Raw genomic sequence first — 24,595 nt, 5'->3', positions numbered from 1 at the left:
GGCCTTACCTCTGCCCACCCCGGGGCCCTGTAAGCCCAGGGCAGATGAGCCCAAACCACTTGCCTCCTCCCGGCTCCCTGCGGCCCGTGGCTGGCCTGGCTCTCATGCTGGCTGCCGGGATGGCCAGTGGAGCAGACAGCATTTGGAGGGCCTGGGGGTGGCCAGGCCTGCGTCCTCACCGTCCCCGGTGGCTGACACCTACCCTCGCGGACAGCGACTTTGTCGACGCTTTCTAGGCCTCACCGTTGCCCTTGACCCTGAGAGGCGGCGCGCTCCGCCCAGCTCCGCGGCACTTGGCAGACGCTCCCTAGCGCCTACGCGAGGAAGGCGCCACTCCGCTCTGCGCTTGGCCGGGCGGCGGTATTTGGCAGACGCTCCCCGGGCCGTTCCTCCGCCTTCGCTCCCGCCGGAAGCGGGAGACGCTCCTTAGCCCCTCCCGCGGGGGGGGGCGCCCAGGTAAACATCCAAGATGGCGGCGGCGGCGGCGGAGAGCCCGGGCCCGGCGGCGGCGGGGCCGCGGGGCACGGCGGAGGCCGACGCCGACGGGATGGGCCTGACAGACCTGCCGGGCGAGCTGCTGGAGCTGATCCTCTGCTGCGACGTGCTGGGAGCCGCCGACATCGGGCGGGTGTCGTGCACCTGCCGCCGGCTGCGTGAGGCGTGCCAGCCCCGCGGCAAGGTGTGGCGGGAGCGCTTCCGCCTCAGGTGGGCACGGCACGGCCCGGCACTGCCCGCCGCGGGGCTGCGCTGTCCTGGATGCGGCTGGGCGAGGGAGGGCGGGGGGTGCCCGCGCGTCTCTTCAGCGCCCGGCGGGCCCTGGGGCCGGGCGGGCCCCGTCAGCGCAGGCCGGGCCCTGTCAGCCAGGCCGGGCCCCGCCCGCAGGGTTCGGCGGGCACCGGGACGGTGCCTTCGGTCCCCCTGGGCCTGGGAGGGCATGGGTGTGCCTGGTGGAATTGGACACACACATACCCACGCCGCTGCTCGATCCCTGTCGCTCTTCCCGGCTCCACAAGGTGCATGCTGAACCCCTCGTGGGCTGAACGAGCCCACTGCTGTCTAACGGGTGAGATGTGGGTGGCCTTCCCGAGCAGGGATGGCGGGACTGTTGCAAGGCTGCTTCTCCAAAATCACATTGGGTCGGAGCAGGCTGAGCTTGCCACTTGCTCAGAGGAGATCCATCTCTGCAGCCCCTTGCTTGGAGATCGGTCTTTGCAGTCCTTTCCACAGCTGGGCTCTTGGATTACCTGCAGTCAGCACTGGGATCCAGCCTGGGGTCTGGCAGCGGTAGGGACGTAGGGCCGCATGCACACCACAGTTGTAGATTGGCCTCCCTGGCCCCTCTAGCCACTCCCAGAACGATTGCCAAGACTTGTCCTGATGCAGGACTAATGCTCTACAGCAAGGAGGGATGTTTACTTGTGCTTTTGGGAGAGCCAGTTTCACAGAAGCCAAAATCCTTTGGATTGACTTTTGCTCCTTTCTGAGTGTAGTTTCCCCCAAAGGCAGTCACAGGCTACCTGATGAGGGCATAGCTGTGTTGCAATCAGTGCGACTATTAACACTTTAAGTGGGAATAAAGGATAAGCATTGTATCATTTATGCTACACTGGTTTCAGCAGTGTAGAAGCACCACTCCTTCACTGGCGCCACCAACCTATCTAGAATAGAGCATGCTTGTCAGCTACCTAGATTTGTCTGCATTTTGGTACAGAGAAAGTAGCGATATTGCCTTCTCTTAATTGCCAGTTGGCTTCTGAAATTTAGTGTAGCTCAAATGAGAGGATTATTTTCTCTTCATGGGTGAAAAAGGCTACTGAACAATTACAGCTTCCCCAATTCACTGAGCTGTGGCTTTGGGTGGCCGGCCAGATACCTTCACCAGTTCAGTGGCTCTAATTTCTGAAGCAAACCTGAAAGTATAAAAATGGTTGAGATCCAACAGCTGAAATTGAATGTGGTGGGTGATTAGCACATGCTGCTGTCCTCCTCTGTCTTTGATAATAGAACTTTTGGCAGGTGTTTGCACATTGACCTTGTTGTCTTGGCTGGATTCCATTGTGAGTAATTGCACTTTATCTTCCTAAAACTTTCAATATAATTTCAACCCAAGAAATTATTCTTTCTCATCCTAAAATAAATTATTGTTATTACAATGTGGCTGCATTTCAGCCATAGATGAATGGCTAGGGATCCATCAGGAGAGAGGTTATTATGTAATGGGAAGTAAATTGGTTAGCCTTTGACTTTATTTTGTAGCTGCAATTGCAGTGTAGTTTTATTATTAACGGGTAGTAAAATATCTTCCATGTGTGAACAGACATAACTGCGCTTTGGTTAGTTGGTAATAGTTCTTATACAGAAGCAGTGATTTAAAAGTTTGGCTTTCTCTCTATAAAAGTAAAAATACATACATATATATATATATATATATATACATACACACACATTTATATAAAAGTGTGTATGTGTGTATATATAAAAACCTGAAAAGAATCTAAGGCAATCCATGTACTTGAAGTGTTTTGTAAAACCCACTAAACTGAAATAAATTAATAATTAACAGAAATAATTAATTAGTAATTAACAGAAACAAATGTCCATCTAAATTACAAGACTTCTTTCTCTCAGCTTTCTTTCCCATGCTGCCCAAAATATTTCCATCTGCACTGCTTCTTCTTCGTGTTTCAAACACAAATGATCTTGGTGTCATGGGTATTGCTGCACTGGCAAGTATTTTCTTGCACAGGGCTGCGTTGTGGCAGCACATGCCCACTTTTATTAGAAAAGATGCTACTGCTAATAGCCCCAAAAACATTACCTGAAGTTAGGTTTTCAGCTGAACCTTCAAATGCTTCTTGGTAGACTGTGCAGTGTGTTTAACTTCTGGATGTTTAGACTCAGTAAAGCGGGTACAGCTTTTTTTTTTTTTGTACAAGAATGAGGAGGGGGTGTTAAAATAGTTGTTTGTTGAATGAAAAATGAACTGCAGAAGCATTTAGCTGTCACAATTTGACTTCAGAATTCTTTTCCTCCAGTAGATGTTGCCACTGGCAAGGGCGATAGAGGGAGCTCTGTTTTGTGCATCATTTTAATTAGACCCACAAGGTAGTAGGAAGACCACAGGACAGTGAATTCTTATTATATTAGATGACAAGTTAGCTTACATGCAATACATCCTCAGAATGGCAAATTTCATTATGAAACTCTGCCTCTCCTCTGCTAATGTTTATCTTGCAAAGCTCTAGAGGAAATCGCAAAAGTGATTGGGGTATTTAGATATTGAAATACCTGGAGTATGAACTTGTTGAAGGTTTCCTGTTGGCAGGCTTCAGGACAGCTTACTTTTAAATAACCACTAATATACAGATGAAATCAGTTGGACTTCTGCTTTGATGCTTGAATCAGTCATTGGATTAATTTATACAATTACATTTGAAGTTGTACTGTGTCTTGGCAGTGCCTCAGCTCCTTAAGTCACGTGGTTACAATACACACCATTTTACAGCTCTGGAGGTTCTCAGTGATGCTGAAATACTAATGAACCTGTTCACTTATGTCTTGTTGTGTAGGTGGCCGTCGCTGCTGAAATACTATAGCAACACAGATGGTGTTAGCTGGCTTGAAGAGTACAAAGCACGGCACAACGCTGGTCTAGAAGCCCAGAGAATTGTAGCTTCCTTCTCAAAAAGGTTCTTTTCAGAACATGTAAGTCATCTTCTATATGTATGTGCAAGAGCCTAGCTACTTTTTTAGTACTTTTTACAAGTTTTTCTGTCTTATCTCTTCACATCTTTTCAACTATGCAGTCAGAAGCTTCATATTTCCTCACTTTGTGTGAGAACACTAGGTCACCAGCCAAAAGGGGAGAGACAGTTCAAAGTCCAAAGGTCTGTAGAAGCCAGAGCGTGCTCTGCATGTCACATGCAGCTGCTGCAGCTTTAAAAGCTCTTTGGTCATTGCTGCATGTTCAGACCTGGCTCTGGGAACTTCTGAAGGACCAATGGTTTTCTGACACACGTGAATTTATCTTCCTGCAGACCTTGTACAAGGGTATATTCTGTGGGTTGTCAGAAGTCATTTAAAAACAGGATCAAGGTGCAATAAGTTCACTGAATTGGAAAGTATATTAAGTTCTCTACCCAGCCATGGCACCAAGATTCTTCTGTGTTCAGTGTGAAAAAGATGAAAATGTAGTCTCTCGGAGAGATTTACCGGCACGTGGAATGACAGTTACTTCATTGCCTGTTTGCTTAGTTGATGGCTGTGGGTTTTGGCTAGCTGTACAGTTTGGGTCAGCCTGATATTCTGTGAAATAGGCCTAAATGCTGCCTGTGACTTTGGCTGAATTAAAAAGTTCACACAAGAGTGACTAAATAGCCACGCCTCTGTGGCTCCTTTGCGCAAATGTATTGTGGTCCGGTAAAGAATTCCCCTAAGACGTAGGAGACCCATGTTGAAATCCTGTTATCTAATTTCAAACAGGGGCTGGCATATACGTTTTCACCCCTGGAAAAAAAGGCTGTGGGGCCAGTAGGGTATTTGGAGATCTCTCTCAGCTGTTCTTTTTGAACTGTTCTGCTGCCATTTCAGCAGATAGACATCTGACCATGGAGAAATGTGTGTCAGGGCATTAACTGGGGGCAGAGGCTCCTGAGTTCCTACTGTTCTAATCACATATGCAAAGAATACTAAGAGAATATTCAGCAGTACCCAAAGGCCTAATAATGAGGATCATCTCCTGTGGGGCTAGAAACTGCAGCTTGATTGCTTGCCTAGAACTGAGGGGGAGAGACTTTCAACCCAGTTCTGTGAGATCCTGCTAAGATACAGTATGATGGGAATTGCTTTTTCCTTACTCTATTAGCCCATTTCCTATGCTGAAAAGCTTGAAAACAAGCAGATTTCTTGCAGTCCAACCAAAGTTTAAAAATTAATTCTGAATTCTGGAAGAAAATAGCAGTTCTGAATGTAGATACCTAAGTGACTGCTTCAACAAAAGAAGGCTCCTGCTCCTTCATTCCTTCCCACGGGAGCAATCTTCTACACAAGGGAGCATATGTAGAGGTTCAGTTAACCACAGGTAAAAGTTGATTCCATCTTAAAATTACTTTCAGCTTGGGCCCAGCCTGCATAAGATCAGGTATCTTGGGCTCGTCCATACACCCACTGCAGGAGCTCCAAATGATGTAGTTACCTTAAATTGCTCTAGGGTGCTACTGGGTCTTTTTAGTGGATCATTGTATTAAATCCTTGGAGTAGAGGCTATGAGTACTTGGTGAGCTGGACATTTTAAAGATCTTACATAAATTTAAAAAAATAGAACAAAATTGGTTTTGAGACTTTTTATGAAATTACATTCTTCGGGGAAGAAGCTATTGTGCTCTGCATAATTCATTGTCTGGTGTGACAGGTTCCCTGTGACGGATTCAGTGACATTGAGACGCTTGGGTGCCCAAGTCATTTTTTTGAGGATGAGCTAATGTGTATCCTTAACATGGAAGGAAGGTAAGAAAGAAGGGTTAGAAATAGCAGGGATTTTTCCCCTTTCACTGGTTAAAGGGGAATAGTACTGTGGTGAATGCCTGAGCTTGTCCTTTTGTCACTCTTACAAAAAAACATCCTCAGGTTTACCAAGGCTGGAAAGTACTGCTATCTGTTTGATTTCAGAACAGATTTAGTATTTCCAGAAGAAACCATATAACCTATCCTACAAGGAGGTCCTCTGGCTTTGTGTTGCTGTTTGTTGCTTCTTTCCTTGCCAGTTCATGACATCTCTCAGGACATGTTCCATGTACCCTCTTCTCTGCAGTAGTTTTGGCTTAAGAAGTTCCCATCCTCATGTACTTTTTTTTTATTTAAACCTGGATCAGTTTGCTGAACTGATTTGCAGGATGAGGCCACAGGACTGGAGGGAAGCGGGTATACTCAAGGAGTATTGCCGCCATGAATCCCTGTTTCATGAAGCTTTTTTTTTCCTCATTGCTTTTCTTAGCTGTAGTAGGTTGATACAATTTTAGTCCCTAGATAAGCAACTGAGTTTAATTCAGTCTCTGCCAGATTTTCAATTCTGTAAATTAATCAGGCAGTGAAATGCCAAGCAGGTAACTAAAACTTCTGGTTTCCATCTGCCTAGGTATTCTCATCACTGTGTTTAACAAAGAGCAAGATGAATAAGTCACTGCTTTACTTAGGGTTTTTCTGCTAGTGGCTTATAAACCATGATGATTTTGCTGTGATACAAAGCAGTGATAGATTGCTTGTAATGGAGTCTAATAGCCTTGATTAAAGGGACTGTTAGTAGAGCTTGAAAAAACATAACTGGAATGGCAATCATCTCATTTTTGCTTTTTCACATTTTATTACCTTCTCTATTTGAACTGGGACTAAATGTCTCTCATTTGACAACTGGTTAAAAAGCTTTTGAGCCTTTGCACTGGCCAAATGCCTCCCCATAAAGCAGAATTGATGCTAATTACACCCTGATTAAGCTGTAGTCATGGCCATTCAGGAGCATTAGGCGAAATCATTTCCCTGGAAGATATCCCAATAAAGCAGTTGTCCCTATTGAGCATCCCAATTTATTGGAAGAGGATAAAGTGTTATGAGATTTGATTGTTCTCCTGTCCAGTAGGATGGAGAGGGCTGATTTGACCTGCAGTCTGGAGGAGAGGAAATGTAAGCAAGTAAAGAGGCTTTTCTCTGAAGAAGGAAACTGGACTAGTGTTAAACATATGGCAAGGGCCAAGCCTGGGAATCAGTAGAATTCTCCCTTTGGGTTTTTTGGGGGCCAGGGCTTTGTGCCATTCAGAACGATTTGGTGTAAAAGTGCTTAGTGAGGCACTGGGTAATGCTTGCCTAGATGCATGTGACTTGAATGCCTCTGAGTTAGTCTGTCATATTTCAAGTGACCTCTTCAGACCTTACCTGGATAGTAACAAGCTCTCTGTTGCTTCTTCTTGGGCACTCTGCCTTCTCTTGTTAACTTAGAAAGTGAGGGTGCTTTATTTTAAAAGCTGTAAGGTTTTGAATTGTGTGATCTACAGACCAACTGTCGATCTGTTCCTGTCTTTTTGGGGCAACAGAGATGTTTTTCCTCTGGGGATTTTTTTTTTTTCCCTTCTGATTACTAATGGGCCTATATTCGTGTCCTTCATTGATTTCTTTTTAGTGGTGAAAGGATACTTCAAGATTGATTCTGGAGGGACCTAGTCAGAGGGTAATGTTTTATGAATTAAATATAGGATTTAATTAGATATTATTGAACTACTTTAATTGGGATCTGTATTGTTTCCCATGATACTGTGTCTTCTCAAAATTATGTATTGGTGATAGGATGAAAATTGGAGATGGTAGAAGCAATACTTTGCAAGTGTCTTATATTGTCTTTTTTTGATGATGACTTTCTTCTTAACATTTCCCTCTTTGGTTGACTCTTCACTTATAGTGGTGTTGTGAGACCTATTAAGAAAAGCAATAGTCTAACTGTAAACCTGTAGTCGCTGGAAAAAAATCAAGTGTTCACCCTTAAAATGCTTGTTTAGGGCAATACTGCTTTTTGTATTTAAATCTGCAGGAAAGGTCTCACCTGGAAGTACTATGCAAAGAAAATTCTATACTTTCTACGGCAACAGAATATATTAAAAAACCTGAAGGAGTATCTTCAACGCCCGACTGATCGGCAGTCATTTTTGGAGGGTAAGTCTTTGGCAGAGATCCCATGTAGAGCACCTAATGACAGCTTTCTGTCGTTGTTTTACTTGGAAGGAGCCTTCCTTGCTTATATTCCAACTAGCCCTTGGACAACAACTCAGAATTAAGTCTGGGGTTTTGATGTACCTGAAATCCTTAAAATCTTGCAGTAGTTACATAGTGTTGCATCAGAATGTCAGGATTACATTAGCTTCTGTCAGTGCTGTATGCTTGAATAATTGCCCATGGACAGATGAGCTGAAAAGCAATCCAGAAAATGTTAAAAGCACTTGCATTTGAATCTTAAACAACGTATTGAGGAACTCAGCAGTAGCTCAGTGTCCTAATTAGCTGACATTGCAGAAGCAGCCCATGGACTGAATACAGCCTAACAGACCAGCTGATCTGATTTCAAGTGAGCTCCCTACTATGTCCTTTCCCAGGAGCTTCTCAGGTAAGGGCAAGGAGCAAACTGCAGGTGGAGGGGGGGGGGGGGGGGGATTGTTGTTCAGCTTGCAGCCTGTGCGCTGTGGCATTTTTTCAAGAGCCGTCTTGACTGCTGGACTGTTGAAGCTGTGCAGTGTAGAGCTGGGGAACGGGGATGGAAATCCACTCACATGGTGGGAAAGCACATGCACCTGATATGAAGAAAGAGGAGGTTTTTCTGCAATTCATGTCCTCAGTCTTGTGGATTACTCTCTTCTTCAAGCTTCCTATGGAGAAGATGGTCTATTGAACGGATTGAAGGCTGCTAGTGTCTGTAGAAGAGTCCCTTACTCTTGGTATATACCTCAATGTCATACAAAAGTCTCTAACACCAAAGCTGGTTCTTTTTAGTGGCAATAGACTTTGAATAAGGGACTGTGTTAGGGCAAGAAGGGAAACAGCCAAAAAAGTTAATTGTGTGACTTAATCATGTGGGTCACAAATATATGCATTTGTCTGCCATAGAGGTGCTATTAGAGCACCAACAGGTAGTTTTTGTGAAGTTTCACCTGGTCAGCATGGAGCACACTTTGGGTGAGGGGCGAAGAAGGCATGGCTTGGGGCCCTGCTGTGATCCTTGAATATAGGCTGTGGACATGTTGATGAAGCAGTGTAGGAAATGTGAAGAGGTATGATCCATGCAAAATTCTTGCAAGTGAATACAGTTGATTCCAAAGGTTGAACAATATGGAAGCTTTGGAAAGAGCAGTGGTGACAGGATGGCAAGGAGAAAAATCTGAGAAAGGGCTATTATTTCTTCTGCAGAAGTTTGACAGATGGGTAGAAGGAGAATGAAAATTTGTTTTGTTATAGTGAGTTTCTGACGTGAAGATGGAGAGCAGGCATGGAAGAGAAAGATGAATGTAGCAGAAAGAGGGAACAATGAGCAAGAATGATAGCTAGGAAGGATATGGCAGGAAGAAATCAGAACTGAAGCAGAAGTGAAGCTGAGATTGTTTCATGCTCTGAATAAAAAACTGTAAGTTGGGAGGATGCCAGGTGATGCAGTGTGACTGGAGAGCTGGCTAGTTGAGCTGGGTCTAGCAGCATACCTGCTCAGTGTATGAATCTATTGCTTTTCATTTTAAGATGGTGGAGAGAGGAATACTGAATTTAATTGGTATTTAGAACGCAAACGATAAGATGGCATGATATGTGATAAATCCAATATATGACCACAAATTTCAAAAAGAAAGCTCTTGGGTTCTGCTGCAATTGCTTGCTGCATTCCTGCAATTTAAGAGTAGGTAAAACTAAGCAAAGAAAAAACTGAAGTCCTGTTTCTTATATAGTTTGTTTCTTTCAGGTGCTGTTTTAATTGATCAATACTGTAACCCACTGTCAGACATCTGCTTAAAAAGTGTCCAGGCACAGGTGGATGATATCACAGATAAAGTGCGCAAAGTCCTGCGGACGAAAAATCCAAGGCATCCCAGCTTGACTTCCAAGGCAGGTACTGTACAGAAGCATATGCTTTACTGCAGAGCATTTCTGCAATTCTAGATACAGGCAGACAAGGTGAAACAGCTGTTGAGTTATTGTAGCTTAAAGAGCTGCTGTTCTTTATCCCCTGGCAAGCATATTCTGACATTTGCTTAAACCATCATTCAGGGAACAATGGTTTGTTCAGCCACAGGGACTCAGTAGCCCAGGGTTGTCAGTCCATCTGATGCTGTCTAAGGAAAAAGAATTGGGAGGGGAATTCTTCTCCTTCTTGTTTTTCTTCCCATTCATCCTTGGAGTCTTAAGTAGTCCTGATACCTAGTGTCAGTAGCAGAGCTGTGGGACAGGGGATCAGCCTCTTTTCCTCTGCAAGTCTCAGAAAGTCAGCAGCAATAGAAAAGGTATGTGCTTTAACATCTCCAAAGTTCAGGCAGCATCGTGCTCCTTGGTTTTTTATAAGTGCTATCTAACGTTTGCTGTCTTTGAAAGAGAGAGTGAACAGTCCGTCTGTATCTGTGCATCTGGTGTGGCCAAGCTGGGACCCTCCAGCTGTGAAAGCACACTTCCCATGCCTGGGCAGTGTGACAGGTCCAGCTGCAGTGCTGTGCTTGCACAGCGTGGTTAGGATCCAGTCCTCCAGCCGCAGGAGGAAGTGAGGCATCGCTATTGCACAGCTGAGGTGCAGGGCAGTCCACCGAGACAGGCCAGGTTGTGAGCAGAGTGCTAGGGTATGCTGCGGTCAACTCCAGTCAGTGTCTTGACTATCTGAATTGAGATGAATCTCTGGTGTTTGTAGTCCATATGGAGAATTTGGGTATAAGGTTCATTGCATAAAGGTTAAGTATATTTGTTTTCTTAGTCTGTATTTCATTGTATGTGTTTTTAGGAGAAGTCCTGATTCCAGAAGTGGAGCTTCAGCGGCAGGTACTTGATGCTATGAATTGTGTCCTGTATGAGCAGTTAAAATACAAAGGAAATGAGCTGGATTACTATAACTCCCTGAATTCGTACATTCACCAGGTACGTGTATGTTAGGCAAAAAATGGGAGGCTGCAAGGCTTGAGACATTCTGTTGGTGGTGTTTTATTTGTCCAAATGTAGTCAGACAAATAATTCTCTGAAGAACAACTTGCTGTCTTGTCATCTTTTAGTGCATATTCTCTCAAGTTGGTGTATTTAAATTTGTGAAATCAAACCATGAGGTTTTGTATTTTTCTTAATATCCCCCATGTTTTTATCACATTTTTATCCCCCAGGTTTTGATCCGCCGGACAGGAATTCCCATCAGTTTGTCTGTGCTTTATTTAACAATTGCCAGGCAGCTGGGAGTCAAACTTGAGCCAGTTAACTTTCCTAGCCATTTTCTACTGCGATGGTGTCAAGGAAAAGAAGGGTAAGTGGCCTGCTGAATTTTGAAGTTGTGTCTGCAGTAATAACAGAAAACATTTGCAGCTCCAGACCTATACCAGGATGTTTAATTATTTTCCATCTGTCATTATAACCTACACAGAGGAAAAAATCACACCTAAAAAAGTTTTCCCAGAACTCAGCTCTGATGATGATGAATGGGAACAGGTTTCCTGAGTGTGAAATAATAGTCACCATGAGGTAATGTTTCTCTTACTTAAGAAAATTACAAAAAAAATGACAAGAATAAAAAGGGTGCTCATTTCACTTAACCTTTCATACAGAGCAGTTGCTAGAGGCCGCTGCTGCTGTTCTGGGCACTCATTTAATTCTGAGTCAGTGCAGAATACGTCTTTGAACCAGATCATGATCAATTTACAGAAATCTGTATTTTGTGAGTGATATCAGCAGTCCAATTCAGAGCATTGATTTTTGTCTATATATACCCCTTTTGGCACTAGGCTTCAGGCGCCATGTGTGTGGGCTCACTTTCCAGTGCAGTGTCATAATATTATCTAACAACAGATACAGCAAACCTGAAAATATGTGAAGGAAGGAACTGGCATCGTGGAGTGAAATGTAGCTTTAGTTTCTCTGTCTTTTCCTGTATAAGTTTATCTGAAGAAGCAGCTAGGAGGAGAGAGAAGGTACCAGGTGATCTTTTCTTAGGAGGGAGCTGAGGTATGAATGACAGTAGTTTTGCAAACAAGCTTGAAAGGGCTGAGGGAAGAACAGAAATAGGTAATCCTGCTTTACCGTGAGACCCATCATCACAATTTCGTTTCCTTGTTGTTTTATTAGAAGCACAGATATTTTTGACTACACCTACATTGATGCCTTTGGGAAGGGGAAGCAGCTCACTGTGAAGGAGTGTGAGTACCTTATTGGCCACCATGTGACAGAGGAGTTCTATGGAGTGGTGACTTCAAAAGAGGTCTTGCAGCGTATGGTGGGAAATCTCTTAAACCTTGGCAAGCGGTGAGTTGAGGATCGTCTGGCCTGTAAAGCCTATGGAAAAAAGGGCCCAAAATATACTGTCTGCATATCTGATATGGCTTCTTCACAGTATTCGAGTGAGTGCTTTAAAAAGGTGTCAGTCACTCCGGGGGATCTTGAAAATTCTGTGTCACATTGCATTGTCTATTTCCTTGTAGTCACCTGCAGCAGTATTGTGTGGAAACAAGAATATTTAGTAAAACTAGTTTCCCTCAAGAAAATAGACAGATGATTTTTTTTCTTTGTGAAAAGCTGATAGGGACTGTCCACCATTCCCTTAAGAGCAGACTTCATTACAATCTGGTAAGCACAACCCGCATGCTCAGATGAGCAGTTTCAAGGATATTGTTGGTTTGTGGAACATCTGGTTTTATTTTCAAATGCCCCTGGTAATCACTTTTGCAAGTAGCCATAGGCAGAAATGCCAAAGTGAAAGAATTGCTTTAGGTGTAAGTAAGCTAGGGGAGCAAAAGCAAGTTTCACAAGGAAATGGCTTGGAAAGTGAATTCTCTTATGTAGGATGATTTGGCCGAGTAGAATACCAGTGAAGTGGGAGGGTAGAGTCCAATCATCAGTTGTGTAGCATTTTTCCTTCTGAGGAGGCTGTTGGATGTGATGAGTGACAGTTGGTGCCAGAGTCACTCTTATTGAATGAGCATGCCTGTTCCTGTAGCATCATTTTTGGTGGCTATCCCTGTACATTGGAGTACTGGGGATAAGGGTTGAAGAGCTAGCCTTACAATTGAGTTTCTTTTTTGCTGGCAGAGAAAGCACTGATCAGTCTTACCAACTCTTGAGAGACTCGTTGGATCTATACCTGGCCATGTATCCGGACAATGTGCAGCATCTAATGCTCCAGGCTAGGTTATACTTCCACCTGGGAATCTGGCCAGAAAAGGTACCTCGCCACTCGGTCATATGTTTTCTGATAGGCTAAACGCTGTTAACAGTAGTCTATTGATTTTTGGACTACATCAGCTTGTGTTACAGTCTGCCACAAGTTGTTTTGGTAATAAATGCAATTGAATGAGTTACCACATTTCAGAGAATCAATTTCTACTATATGAAGCAGGGAAAAGAGGATGATCCTTGTTTGCTTGCCCTGGGGGGAGTCTTGTGAGCAGCCCTGAGTCTGAGTCATAATTTATGATTTACTGCCCAAGTCTGACAGCTTGTCTTGCAACTAGTACTGTGGACTTCTAGCTGTAAGTGCATTCTCGTTGGTTTATGCCTGGATTGTGGTAGTGGTGGTAAAACTCTTGCTGGATTCGTGTAAAAGGAACAATTACCTTATCAGAAAACCTGTGGGAAGTTATCTTTTATAAATACAACCAAAGCTGTTCTCTGAAACCTTAGCCACACAATCAGTGGCTCTTAGGAAAAAGCAGTTTAATATTCCTGTCCTTGGGATTCTTTTTTAATGTCACCTTTAGCGTGCCAGCTTGAGTCAGGCTATCTTCTGAATGTGGGTGCCAAGAAGGTGCCAAGACTTACAAGTTGTCTAAGTTGTCTGCATCATCCTTGTCTGTCACTGAAAATCAGGGGAAGGCGCAGGGAAGAAGCAGGATTTAATCCAAAAAAGTATTATTTCTTTAGTGTGTCACTAAAGCAAAGAGGTGTTCCCTAGTCAGAGTTTCTTGTGCTACTTTAATGAAGCTCACACACTTGGGCAATGCCTGTGCACGTTTCCAAATGTGAGGTTTGGGTGAGGGGGCAGAAGTATTGGCTGGACTACTGCGCAGAAGGTGAAGCTGTTTCCACCAATCTAACTGAAGCGAAGGACTGCTGGAGAAGCTGACTTACTTTTGAAGAACAAACTGTGCTAAGTTTGCTGTTCCTTCTTAATGGCAGCAAGTTTTAGGGTCACCACAGGAAAAACAGCACAAACTAAGAAACTGTGTATGAGGGGGACTCGTTGAGCTGAAAAGGCAACTGTACGTAAATAGGGGACAGCTAAGTGAAACACTGAAAGATGTTCCCCTTTCTGGCACTCAGCAATGTGTTTGTAAAGCACCAGGGCTTTACATACTGCTGCCCCTCAGAACAAGTAATACAACCCCATGGCTGAGTTTTACGTGTAGTTTTTCTGCACCACAATGCCAGAAGCAATGAAAATATGTAAATTTTTACTTTTTAGTATTGCATCCTCATATACATCCAGTCGTTCCAGACTAGCGGGTGGAATCGTAGCTAGCCAGGGAGAATGTATGCCTGACAGAAGGTACCAGTTTTAATAGAGGTCTGCCAGATTTATGGAAAGTGGTACAAAATCTTAAAAGGCGAGCAGAGCTACACAGAACATTGTCCTAAATATTTGCAAATAATAGTAAATGAAATTGCCAGGAATCCGGTAGCTGTGGTCACTGTGCTAGGCTTTCCCCTTTCTGTAGGATTTTTCATGTCCTTCTTAAGATGCCAGCCAGAGAATTAAGTTGGCCAAGAAACCTGAACTATGCTTTTTCCTCTCATACCTAATTACTCACCTGTTCTTTTTCTCAATTTATTTTCTTCACCTCTTGGCTGATGTTCATGCCTAATAGCCTGAGATTTCTGTTCTGCTGCTACTCTGAACTTAGAGTGACCAAAACTTCCAGCGTGTGATCAATCCTTTTGGCAGGTGCTAAAGTGTGTTGAATTTTGGAACTGTGGCAGCACTTGAGGTATTTGATGTTGGGACAAATGTATCCGTCTTTTCCCAACCTATTCAGACAACAATTTTGTAAGAGCAAGAAGGTGGGAGGGGGGGAAAAAAAAAGTAGAACTTGCATTGCCTGCCTCTGACAAACTTGTTGGCAGATGCTCTGATAGCGTGCCAGAGGGTATTGGTAGTCTGGTATTCTGGAACTACAGGGTTTGCTGCTTTGAGAGCACTTTTAAAGTTAGTGTTCTTTAGTCATCCTTAGGCAAGCAGCTTCCCTTTCTCTTGTTCACTATTGCATGGTATGGCATCATAGAGGTTATTTGCATTTTCTTCTGTGCTGCCCTATTTTTCCTCTGCCAGGCTCCCACAGACATGCTGAGGAATTCTTACTAAAATGTTTGTTCTCAAATACAGCAGAAGTCATTGGGAATCTCTTCACAGCAGTAGTCTGGGACACTAGCAACAGTATTAACATTTCAGAAACCATTCAGAAAATGGTCTCATCAGTTCCCTGTGGTCACAAAATGCAACACAATTAGCTTGTGTGGCTTAGTCCTAAGGAGTTACTGTGCTCAACAGTGCCCTTCCTTGGAAGTAGGGAGATCTACAAATAGAGGAGAGGACTATGCAGTTTCTGCAGGCTAAGCAAGTATGAGGAACTCCTTAGGAGTATGCATCTAGAGCAAAGGTTCTCAGTCCTGTGTGGAAAACTTGTGTGGTGGACCTCTAGGCCTGGGCCCTTAGACCCAGCTCACTGGAGAAATATATCTGTATGTCTTTGTAAGAGTTGGGCTGCTGTAGAGACTTGTTCTGAATCTGTCTTTTTGTTTTGGTTGCTGAAGGTTCTGGACATCTTGCAGCATATTCAGGCTTTGGACCCATCCCAGCATGGGGCTGTGGGGTACTTGGTTCAACATACCCTAGAGCATATTGAGCGCCGGAAGGAGGAGGTGGGACCTGAGGTGAAGCACCGTTCAGATGAGAAGCACAAAGAGGTCTGCTTTTCAATCGGGCTGATTATGAAACACAAGAGGTGAGCTCTTCAAAACATTGCCCACATTAGAAGGCTGTACTCTAACGAGTGCACAAGTGTTTGTTCTGACAGTAATGAGACGTGGGTTTATCTGCCAGGGAGGTACTTGGAATGGAAAAGGCCAGGCACCTTGCAGAAAAAAAGGGAGCAGCTCTGTCTGTATTTGAGAGAGCAGGTGTATTCACTGCTGTTTGCTCGCAGAGAGGTTTGTGAGGTGACTTGTCTGAGTCATCATGTATCACACAGGTAAAATTTCCACAGCCCAGAGCTCTCAAGGAAACATCAGTGATCAGTTAGTGAGGGACCATGGAAGAGAATCAACTTCAAAAGAGATTGTAAGATTCCTAAGACAGCTTGTGGATCTTTCCCTGTGCTGTTATTACCCCCTCTTCCAGCATTGCGTAGAGGCTTCGTGTTCCTGTCTGTACTATGCCGGAATGACATGATAGCACTATGTTGCTTCGGCCACTCCTTTGGCTCAGCAAGACATCTGGAGCATATTTTAAGGGCATCAGCAGTGACAGTTATAATACCTCACGATTAATGGCATAAATATTCTGAAAATAATGATGGCTCTGTTTCTGGGAGTCAGTATTGGGATTACCATGTCTGTGTGATGGGCACAGAAGTAATAGCACAACACAGTAGGATGGTTGGTTCCCTCCCTGTTTCTTGTTTCCTGTTCTCTCTGTTGCTGATTCCCAGTTTCTTTCCCATTCTCTTTTCTTGTTTGTGTTTGGTTTTCCTCTGTCCTCAGCTGTTTGTTCCTGTATATTTATCCTGTCACACCTAGTCATTTCCCCCACCTCAAAATAAACACACTCTTTCTGAATTTATTTCCTCCCCCCGGCCCCTTGTTCCTCTCCACCTTGTGCCAACTCGAAGGAGGATCCTATCCTGTTTGTGCTATATTTATTTGTCTGGAGGAAAAAGAGCTGGCTCTAGAAGTTTCAGTCTTTGGTGTGCAATTTTTTTAGATATGGCTATAACTGCGTGATTTATGGCTGGGATCCCGCCTGCATGATGGGGCATGAATGGATCCGGAATATGAACGTCCACAGCCTTCCACATGGCCCCCACCAGCCTTTCTACAATGTGCTAGTGGAAGATGGCTCTTGCAGATATGCTGCTCAAGGTGAGCAGGAGTCTCCTGTGTTTACTACCTTTAGACACGCATTAGGAGATGGGGATGCTTAAGTGTTTAACTCTTTGAAGTATGAAACATAAACTGTTAGTTAAGGTTGAGGTAGGAAGGAAAATGATCTTGAATCGCAGTCTGCTTTGCTCTCCATGAAATCAGTACTGCTAGGAATGAATGTGAAGGACCACGCTGATGTGATCTCCTCTTGCCCAAGAAGCATGTTTTGGACATGATTGGTTTTATGGTGTAAACCATGATTGTTGCTTTTGAAAGAAGTAATTCAGCTTTTGCTGAAGTCTGAAGTTCTGTCAGCAGCTCTTGCCCTTTGAAATTATGGCTGTGCTTTGGGCAGGACCTCGAAATAGGATCTAGTGAGGGAGCACACAGGCTTTGCTTGTCAGGGCATGGTTCTGAGCAGCTGTCATCAAGCAAAGATCCCAAAGAACACAGGTAGCATGACTTTTAGTGCCACCTCTAATAAGAATGGGACAAAAATTAATGTCTCTTTACAAGTGCAAAGAGGCTTAGAAATCTCTATTGACCGTTCTGTATGCAACATACCATAAGAAAGGGAATTCTTGTCTGATGGTCAGAATACGAGGGTAGAGTACAGGAAGAAGTGTCAAACTGAGGTTAAAAAAAGAGAAAAAAAAAAAAGAAAAAAAGAAAAATACATCTGTAACTGTACACTGTAAACGGAGTGTTTCTTTGCCTCATGTTTGTTCTTCTCCCTGTGATAACAGAGGCATCCCATCCAGCTGGCAAAGCAGCTGCACAGCCTGAGTGTATTTTGGTAAAAGATGTGGAAGCTGCTGGAGGGGAAATGCTGGGAAAAATGCAGTTCAGCTCTTTATTGGGGGGTGCTCCCTAGCACATTCTGTCCCATACATGTGAACAAGAGATGGCTTTACAGGAGGGGACACTCCTACCTTTGTAGGTTTAAAGAGCAGGTGTTTCTCACTGTCCTGAGGGTTACTTTATATTCAGCAGTCCAAAAAGATGAAGTGGGGACTGCGAATATTGCAGCCCAGCCTTATGGCTTGTTATTAGGCAGTACTTGACCTCTCAGAGAGTCTTAAAAATCAAAAATTCTTATGTGCCGTGGGTTGATAATAAAATACACATCTCAGTGAAAACTAATCAGATAATTGTCCACAGTGCTTCTGGAGTTGAGTGATCTTCGTATATTTTGTCTAGTAGTTTATAAACAAGTGTAACGCTGGCTGGTTCCAGAGTACAGCGTATTTTAGCTAAGCTGTAGGTTGACACTGTCGTCTCTGTGGGATCCAAGTTTTTTGATATTGCTAGGGAAAATTTGAAGGGTTTGTTCTTGCTTGCTGGTATCTTGCTGCCTGGCTGTTGAGTATTTTCTCTAAAATACATCCTCAGATCATTTAGGAAGGGACTAGTTCATAACTTACTGACCTGACTTTGGGAAGGGGATGATAGTTTTTTACCAAAAGAATCTTAAGCACATGTGCATGCAGGGTTTTATCTAACCAGCTCAGAAATAACACCAATACAAGCTTATTATAGGTAATTGTACCTCAGTTTGAGCCCTTCCTGCAAATTTGTAGGTTGAGCTGCAGCTAATTCCAAAACACCTGTCTCATACAGTGAGTTTAGTGTCTACCTGTCCACTCTTGCCTGTCTTTTGTTTGCTTTGTGGCCGCACAGGCCAGATATCTGTGGCTCAGAACTGCTAGTCAGCACGTTTCTCAGGCTCCCCACCTAGTGCCGAACTTGATTGTCTCAGTCTCTTCCCCCCTGCCAGCTTCTGTTTTGTCACTGTGTTTTCGCCTTTGTACACAGCTCACTGCTCAGCCATGCTTTTGCAGAGGATATCGGAGTGTAAATTGTTTTCCGCAGTGGTGCAGTGTGTACTTTGCAAACCCATAGGACTGCAGCAGCCCACTGAGATACAGAAAGCTCTTGTGCTTTTGGGCTGCACACGCTGGCATAGAGTAGCTTAAAGAGCCTGTATGGATTAATAAGACTTCTGTGTGCTCTGTAGTGAACTGAATAGTTTCAGAGACAGATGAATTCTCTGCATCCCATCTTATTCCTGCCCTGCCTTGCAGATAAGTCAGACTTTGGGACTTGGGCAGCTTTTGTTTTTACCTGTGTATCTGGTAGCGTGCGAGAAACAATGACATCATTTGGAGACTGCTGCAGGGCACCTGCGCATGTGATTTACTGCTGGGCTGCCTCCCAGTCACACTGCTTTATACAAACACTGCAGGAGCAAAGGGGCCCTCAGCTTGGGTCACCTTTGCATTTTAATGCCAGTGCTTCTGTGTTGTTTAACTCTTGTGCTTAATCAGGTTATCTTTTAGTACAAAGGAGGAAAGAGGAAATGGGGTGCTCTGGGAAAGGATGGGTGTGCTCTTCTTAAGGACTTTCTCTTAACTTTGGAGAGTTTGGATTTAGAAAAGTTGATCGTGCTGTGTGAGACGTGCTTGAAAACCAGGCTGGTGACTTGACGTGGTTGAAATGCAGGCTGGTGACTTAGAGTGAGAAAGCACTCTGCTCCTCTTCCAGGACAGCCTTGTGCAGTCAGCCTCACCTAGGAACATTTGAGAAGGATCTCTCTAAGAAACTTATCTTCCATGGGCCTCGAGGCATCAGAGCTCAGTGTAGCAGCTTCTCCCTGCATTTGCAACCAAGACCTGTGACCAACAGTGGGAGCGGGTCAGCGTCCTGCTACTCTAACCTGATGTCAGGCAGTGTGGTCTCAGGCATAAAACGGTTTTCATGTCACTAGTAAACAAGGTCAGCGTCACTTAGGAGATGAGGCTCTGTGAGCAGTCGTGGTGAAAGATTTAGTCTTGTAGCAGGCTGTTTCACGTGGTGATAACTGATTCTTTCCTTCCCTGACAGAGAACCTGGAATACAACTCTGAGCCTCGGGAGATCCCTCACCCTGACATTGGCCGCTATTTTTCAGAGTTTACCGGCATTCACTACCTAGCAAATACCGAGCTAGAAATTCGGTACCCAGAGGATTTGGAGCTGACACGTGCCACAGTTCAGAAGATCTACAGCTCAGGCAAGGAGTGAGTGCAGAAGGCATCGTGAGGACAGAAGCAGCTGGAGTGTAGCTTTACCCTCTTTGCAAAACTTGCATGGAAGGCAAGTTCGGTGACGATCCTTTGGCTTAATGCATTGAAAACTGCATTGAACTTTGTAACTGGTGCTATAGCATCTTTCCGTTGCCTGCCTGCCCGTTCTGGCCCAAAGGCACAGGGAGACATTGGTAGTTGAGGCCAAGCTTAAGGATCTTGCAGGGACAGTCACGCAAGGAAGCGCATTGTCCTTTGGAAGGATTTGTGCATACTACTCATTCTGTGGTTGTCTTGCCTAGAAGGTCGACGCAGTGAGACCCCTGGTGTGGAATATGGAAGAACCCCCTCTTCCAGAGAAGGAAGTTGCTTGTCCTTGCAGTGTTGTGGGTTTTTTGTTTTGGTTGTGTTTTCGGGTTTTTTAAAATGTATATCTCATGCAAGTGATAGTTTTTAAAGTCTCTTTATGTTTCACTGTTGTCTTCTCCAGTCTGAATTTTTGGTCAGATTTTGCTTCACCTCTGTAGTCTGATTGTTCATAGAGCTACTGTTCTGATTCTGAATATCCTGGCGGGCCTGGAAAAGAGCCCCAGCAACAAAACCAGCACCAGCTAGGCTTCTGGGGGTGGCAAGCGCAGCAGTAACACTGAGGTCCAGTTGGCCACCTTACTGATGATACAAACTCTCCTAATGCAGAAGATGAGCTCTGAGCCCTTTTCCGTGCCTGCTAAACACACCAGGTCTATGTTCTTACCTTGTTTTTTGGTCTGTTCATTGTGTATGTCCAAGGCAGGATCTGCGGCACAGCTGTGAGTGCTCCCAGGATGACTTTTGAACCTCGTGGCACTGTTTCGTGGAAGCTTGGAGGTCAGTGCCAGAATGACTTTGATGTATGGGAAGCTTCCACTCGCTGCCATCTCAAATCTATAGGTATTTATGCAATACAGTGGGATCATGACTGGAAACTGGCCAACCCTGGAGTCAGCCAAACCATGTATGGAAGAGATGTTAATTCCTGCAGCTTGAGGCTGCCTTCCTTTTTGCCAAAAGAGAACGGATTCTGGGGGATTACGTACTCTGCTGTCCAAAAGGAAAAAGCTTTAGCAGCTAAAGGCACATGAATTTTAACATGACTTAAAGGCCCAGATAGAACCACTGCAGAAAAGATTTTCCTCTGGGTTCAGAGGTTAAGGGGGTGCAGAGTGACACAGTGTTTGTGTGTATGTGGACCCTGCATATCTTTGTGGTTTCTGAAGCAAATCTATAGACAAGCTACCGCCAGCGTCTCCTGTCACTGTCCAGTTGCAATACAGTAGTTACGTCAGAGATGAGAATTAGGTACTGTGCCCTGTAGAGTTAGGTGGATGCTCTTAGTCTATTATAGCACTTCAGGTATCACAACGTGAAGTCACACAGCCCTCCTCTTAAAAGAATGCTTGAACTGCATGCCGTCCTATTGAAATACTGAGCACTGATTAAATAATGAGAAATAAATACTGAAAGCCCAGCACTTTTGCCAGCGGAGTGGTGGTGGTCTGCAGGAATGTTGGCGCTTTAGGAAGAAGAGCCCTGTGTGGTTAGTGCTGACGAATGGTCAAGGTGCTGTACTCCAGGCAGAACTATGTCTTTAAGGAAGTCTGTACTGAAATGAACTTGGAGGGAGGGAAGGAGGAAGGGACTGAAGAATTTTTACAGAAGCGGAATAGATTCAACTGAAAGCAGGGTAGCAAATTGTTAAGCAAAATCTTAAAATCCATCTCGTGTTTTTGAGGGATGAAGTAGACCCCAACCCTCCAACCCTTTCTGAGGGTTGAAAGCAGATGCTGAAAGATTCCTAGCCAAGATGCAAGGTTGGGAATGACACCGTTGAGTCAGAAGGTTTATGCTGGTAGCTGAGAACAGGCATGCATGAGCAGGGCTTGGGCTCCCCAGTCCCAGCCTCAGCTTTGACAGCATAGATACCAGTGAGTTCCCTGGGGCTTTATGATCCCCTCTGCCAAACGGGCAGCCTGTTGACACCTTGCTCCTCAAGTGCATCAAGAGAATTGCCACATACTGAGCTCACAGGAGTCCTCAGCAAGAGTTGCTGCCTGAATGCCAGGTAGAATTGTGCCATAAAAAAGCCACAGGAGTCAACAGAAAGCTGCCCAAAGTTTCTCTGAAAACTGGTGCTGAACAATGTGCATCTAAACCACTTGAAAACATGCTGTGTACTTTTAAGAGAGGGTCCCAGAGTAGCCAGCAGAGCCCTTTATAGCCACCTCTCTGGGGCCACTTATCTTTATACTCTGAAAAGAGTCTGCACAAGGAGGAAGTATGGAGCAACTCCTCAGGCGGTTCACACACGCTTTCCCCACCCACAGACTGGTTTTGCATGGGTGCAACAGGGGAGTGTATGTGCAATAGGGGACAGATGTACTGCAAGTGACTTGTGTACACGAGGCAAACCAGCCAGCCTTGTAACTAAAACCTCTCATCCGTTTGGAAAACATTTTGGAGAGGAACTGTGTCCTCAAACAGGTCTGCCTGCCCGCTTGGCTGTGCAGACCACGTCAGTGCATGGTTATGTGGGTGTCGGTGTCCCCAGGAGCGCCGGCACAGCCTTGTACGTGTCAAATTTAGAAGAGACTGGAAACATTTCAGTGGGCACTGTACAAACATCAGCAGTCTGATCTTGGGACTTCAGACAAAACCGAAGGAAATGGCGTGTAAAGGCTCCCCTTCTTGTTCCTGTTTGATCAGGCACTCCAGCTGCCTCGTCTGGTGTTCCTGCTGCTGCCTGTGGGGTGTTGCATGCTATGGGTTGAGTCTTTGGGCTTGGCCCAGGGGAATTCCCATGTAAGTATTTGCAGTTGTGGGAGACAGCCCAAGCATCCAGGGTGGCCAGGAAAAATGCAAAAAAGCCCTGCAATGATACCTCTGTGTCCCTGCGTGAGCAGCCTGTTGACATGCACATAGATTCGTCCAGGCTGAGCATCTAAGGTCCAGCGCAGCTGGGAAATGCCTCTTTGGGTTGATGGAGGTCACATAGGGTGTTTGCTCATGCCTCAGGTGGCTCTTCTGTCCCCCCTCCCCACCTGGCAGCACAGGCATCTTTGCAGTCACCATTTTCCCAAGATGACAGCAGCGGATCCCAAAAGTTCCTTGTGGCTGTGATGTCTGGATCCCTGTGAATGTACATACGTTAAGGACAGTACATGTGCATACACATCGCAGTTTGTCCTGTCGTGTCTGTGCAGAGCTCACTCTCGAGAAGGGATGTTTTGCTTTCTGGAGAGGGCAGAATTGCAGCCCTTCCCCTGTCTGACCACTCACCTGTCACCTCCCCAAGCAGAAGGCCTGCCCAGGTTGCTCTGGTGGAGTACCAAAGTCCTGGTCCCGTGTCCCCTGGGGGCAGAGGGGTGACTTTCCTGCAGCTAATGCCATCTCCTCCCTTTTCTTAAGGTGCCATCAGCCATCTGTCCTGCGCACAGAACAGCCAGGGTGCTAGTGTGTTAAAATGGCTTTCTGGAGGGTGAAGGAAAAAAATATGGGTGGGTGGGAAGAGGAGGCTGGGAGGGGGCAAGAAGCAAGTAGTAATTGCTGTCTGCATCGTCGGGAAGACGGCACAGCACGCTGAGCAGCAGTCGTGGGCTGGTTTTGAGCTGTGCCACTGGGTCTTGGGACTCGGGGATGTTACCTGGGCAGCACCTGGCAGAGAGGGCGGGCAACAGCCTCCCAGGCAAGGTTTGTCCTCTCTTACAGGGCCATGTTGTGGTGCACCGCTGCTTGTGAGAGAGGGCTCGGAGCCCTCCACCAGCCAAGGGTGTTCCCTGGGGCTGGGGAGGGACAGCTAATGGTGCAGCACCTGCTTGGCAAGCCTTCCAGCCCCGCTGGACCCACCCTGACACACAGGGCCGGCAGGAACACACCGCAACACGCCCTGGCAGCTGTCAGAGCCAAAGGTGCACAGTGTGGCCCCTGTGACGAACTGTGGCAGTTTGTCATCAGCCTTTGCAGGAAGAACAGAGGCCACAAGACCCTGTGCACCAGCCAGCCCTGTCTCCAGCCACCCAGGCTCTGCTGCTGTGTGCCGGAGGGCAAGGGGAGGAGAGGACTGCTTTGGGCTGGAGGAAGACCTCTGGGGGACTTGTGGTCCCTTCCAGGCCACCCTCACGTTCATGCCAGGTTGCTCAGGGTATTCTGACTAGTTTTGAGTACCTCTAAGGGCTGTCCCAGCTCCGTAGGACCTACCTGGCTGGTGGCTCTTGCCCCACGTGAGGACACAGGGCCTGTCTGTGTAGGTGACGATGGAGTGGTGCATGTGTTACCCCTCTCTCCCATCCGTTCTGCTGGAGATGCCTGGGCTGGGCAAAAAGCCACGTTAGATGAAGAAGGCCTGAAGGGTGAGACCCCCTGACACAGCTGAGGTTGCAGGGTGGGGACATCTCTCATTCTCTTTTTGTTTGTGTTCGTTTTGTTTTTAAAACAGGTTATTACATTGTATCCAGGACAGCCGGAGGCTGGAAATGAGTTGGTACCTTTCCTGTTTGTGTTTGGCTTAAAAAAAAATAAACCACACTGACTTGCTATACCTGCGGCCTCAGTGTGCTGTGCTGCCTGAGCCTCCTGCCTCTCAAAACCACGGCGCTGTCTCTTGAAAGCGGTTCGCTCTTCCTCTGCGCCCGTGGGAGGCTGGCATGTCGCTGCCGGCGAGCA

General features: G+C 45.5%; 1 protein-coding gene across 1 annotated transcript; it reads left to right on the top strand.

Annotated features, from left to right (window-relative positions):
- Positions 1-213: 213 nt before the first annotated feature.
- Positions 214-24,470, top strand: FBXO21 (F-box protein 21). The gene is made up of 12 exons (XM_080366030.1): positions 214-705; positions 3,570-3,705; positions 5,411-5,505; positions 7,574-7,695; positions 9,482-9,628; positions 10,505-10,638; positions 10,875-11,011; positions 11,827-12,003; positions 12,787-12,919; positions 15,505-15,695; positions 16,673-16,830; positions 19,717-24,470. Exons 1-12 carry the CDS (start codon positions 470-472, stop codon positions 19,893-19,895), a joined length of 1,845 nt encoding a protein of 614 aa, XP_080222156.1. The 5' UTR covers positions 214-469; the 3' UTR covers positions 19,896-24,470.
- Positions 24,471-24,595: the final 125 nt, after the last annotated feature.

Source organism: Falco punctatus, assembly GCF_963210335.1.
Source record: "Falco punctatus genome assembly, chromosome: 1".
Classification (NCBI taxonomy): Eukaryota; Metazoa; Chordata; class Aves; order Falconiformes; family Falconidae; genus Falco; species Falco punctatus.
Note: the sequence above shows the minus strand (reverse complement) of the source record. Positions and strands in the feature narration are given on the sequence as shown.

What these genes read in the sequence shown, in the direction of transcription:
- FBXO21 (XM_080366030.1), top strand. Translation starts at nt 470, where the DNA reads ATGGCGGCGGCGGCGGCGGAGAGCCCGGGCCCGGCGGCGGCGGGGCCG. An exon ending in CTGATTATGAAACACAAGAG is followed by an intron (nt 15,696 to 16,672) that starts GTGAGCTCTTCA and finishes CAATTTTTTTAG; the next exon opens with ATATGGCTATAACTGCGTGA. An exon ending in TTGCAGATATGCTGCTCAAG is followed by an intron (nt 16,831 to 19,716) that starts GTGAGCAGGAGT and finishes CTTCCCTGACAG; the next exon opens with AGAACCTGGAATACAACTCT.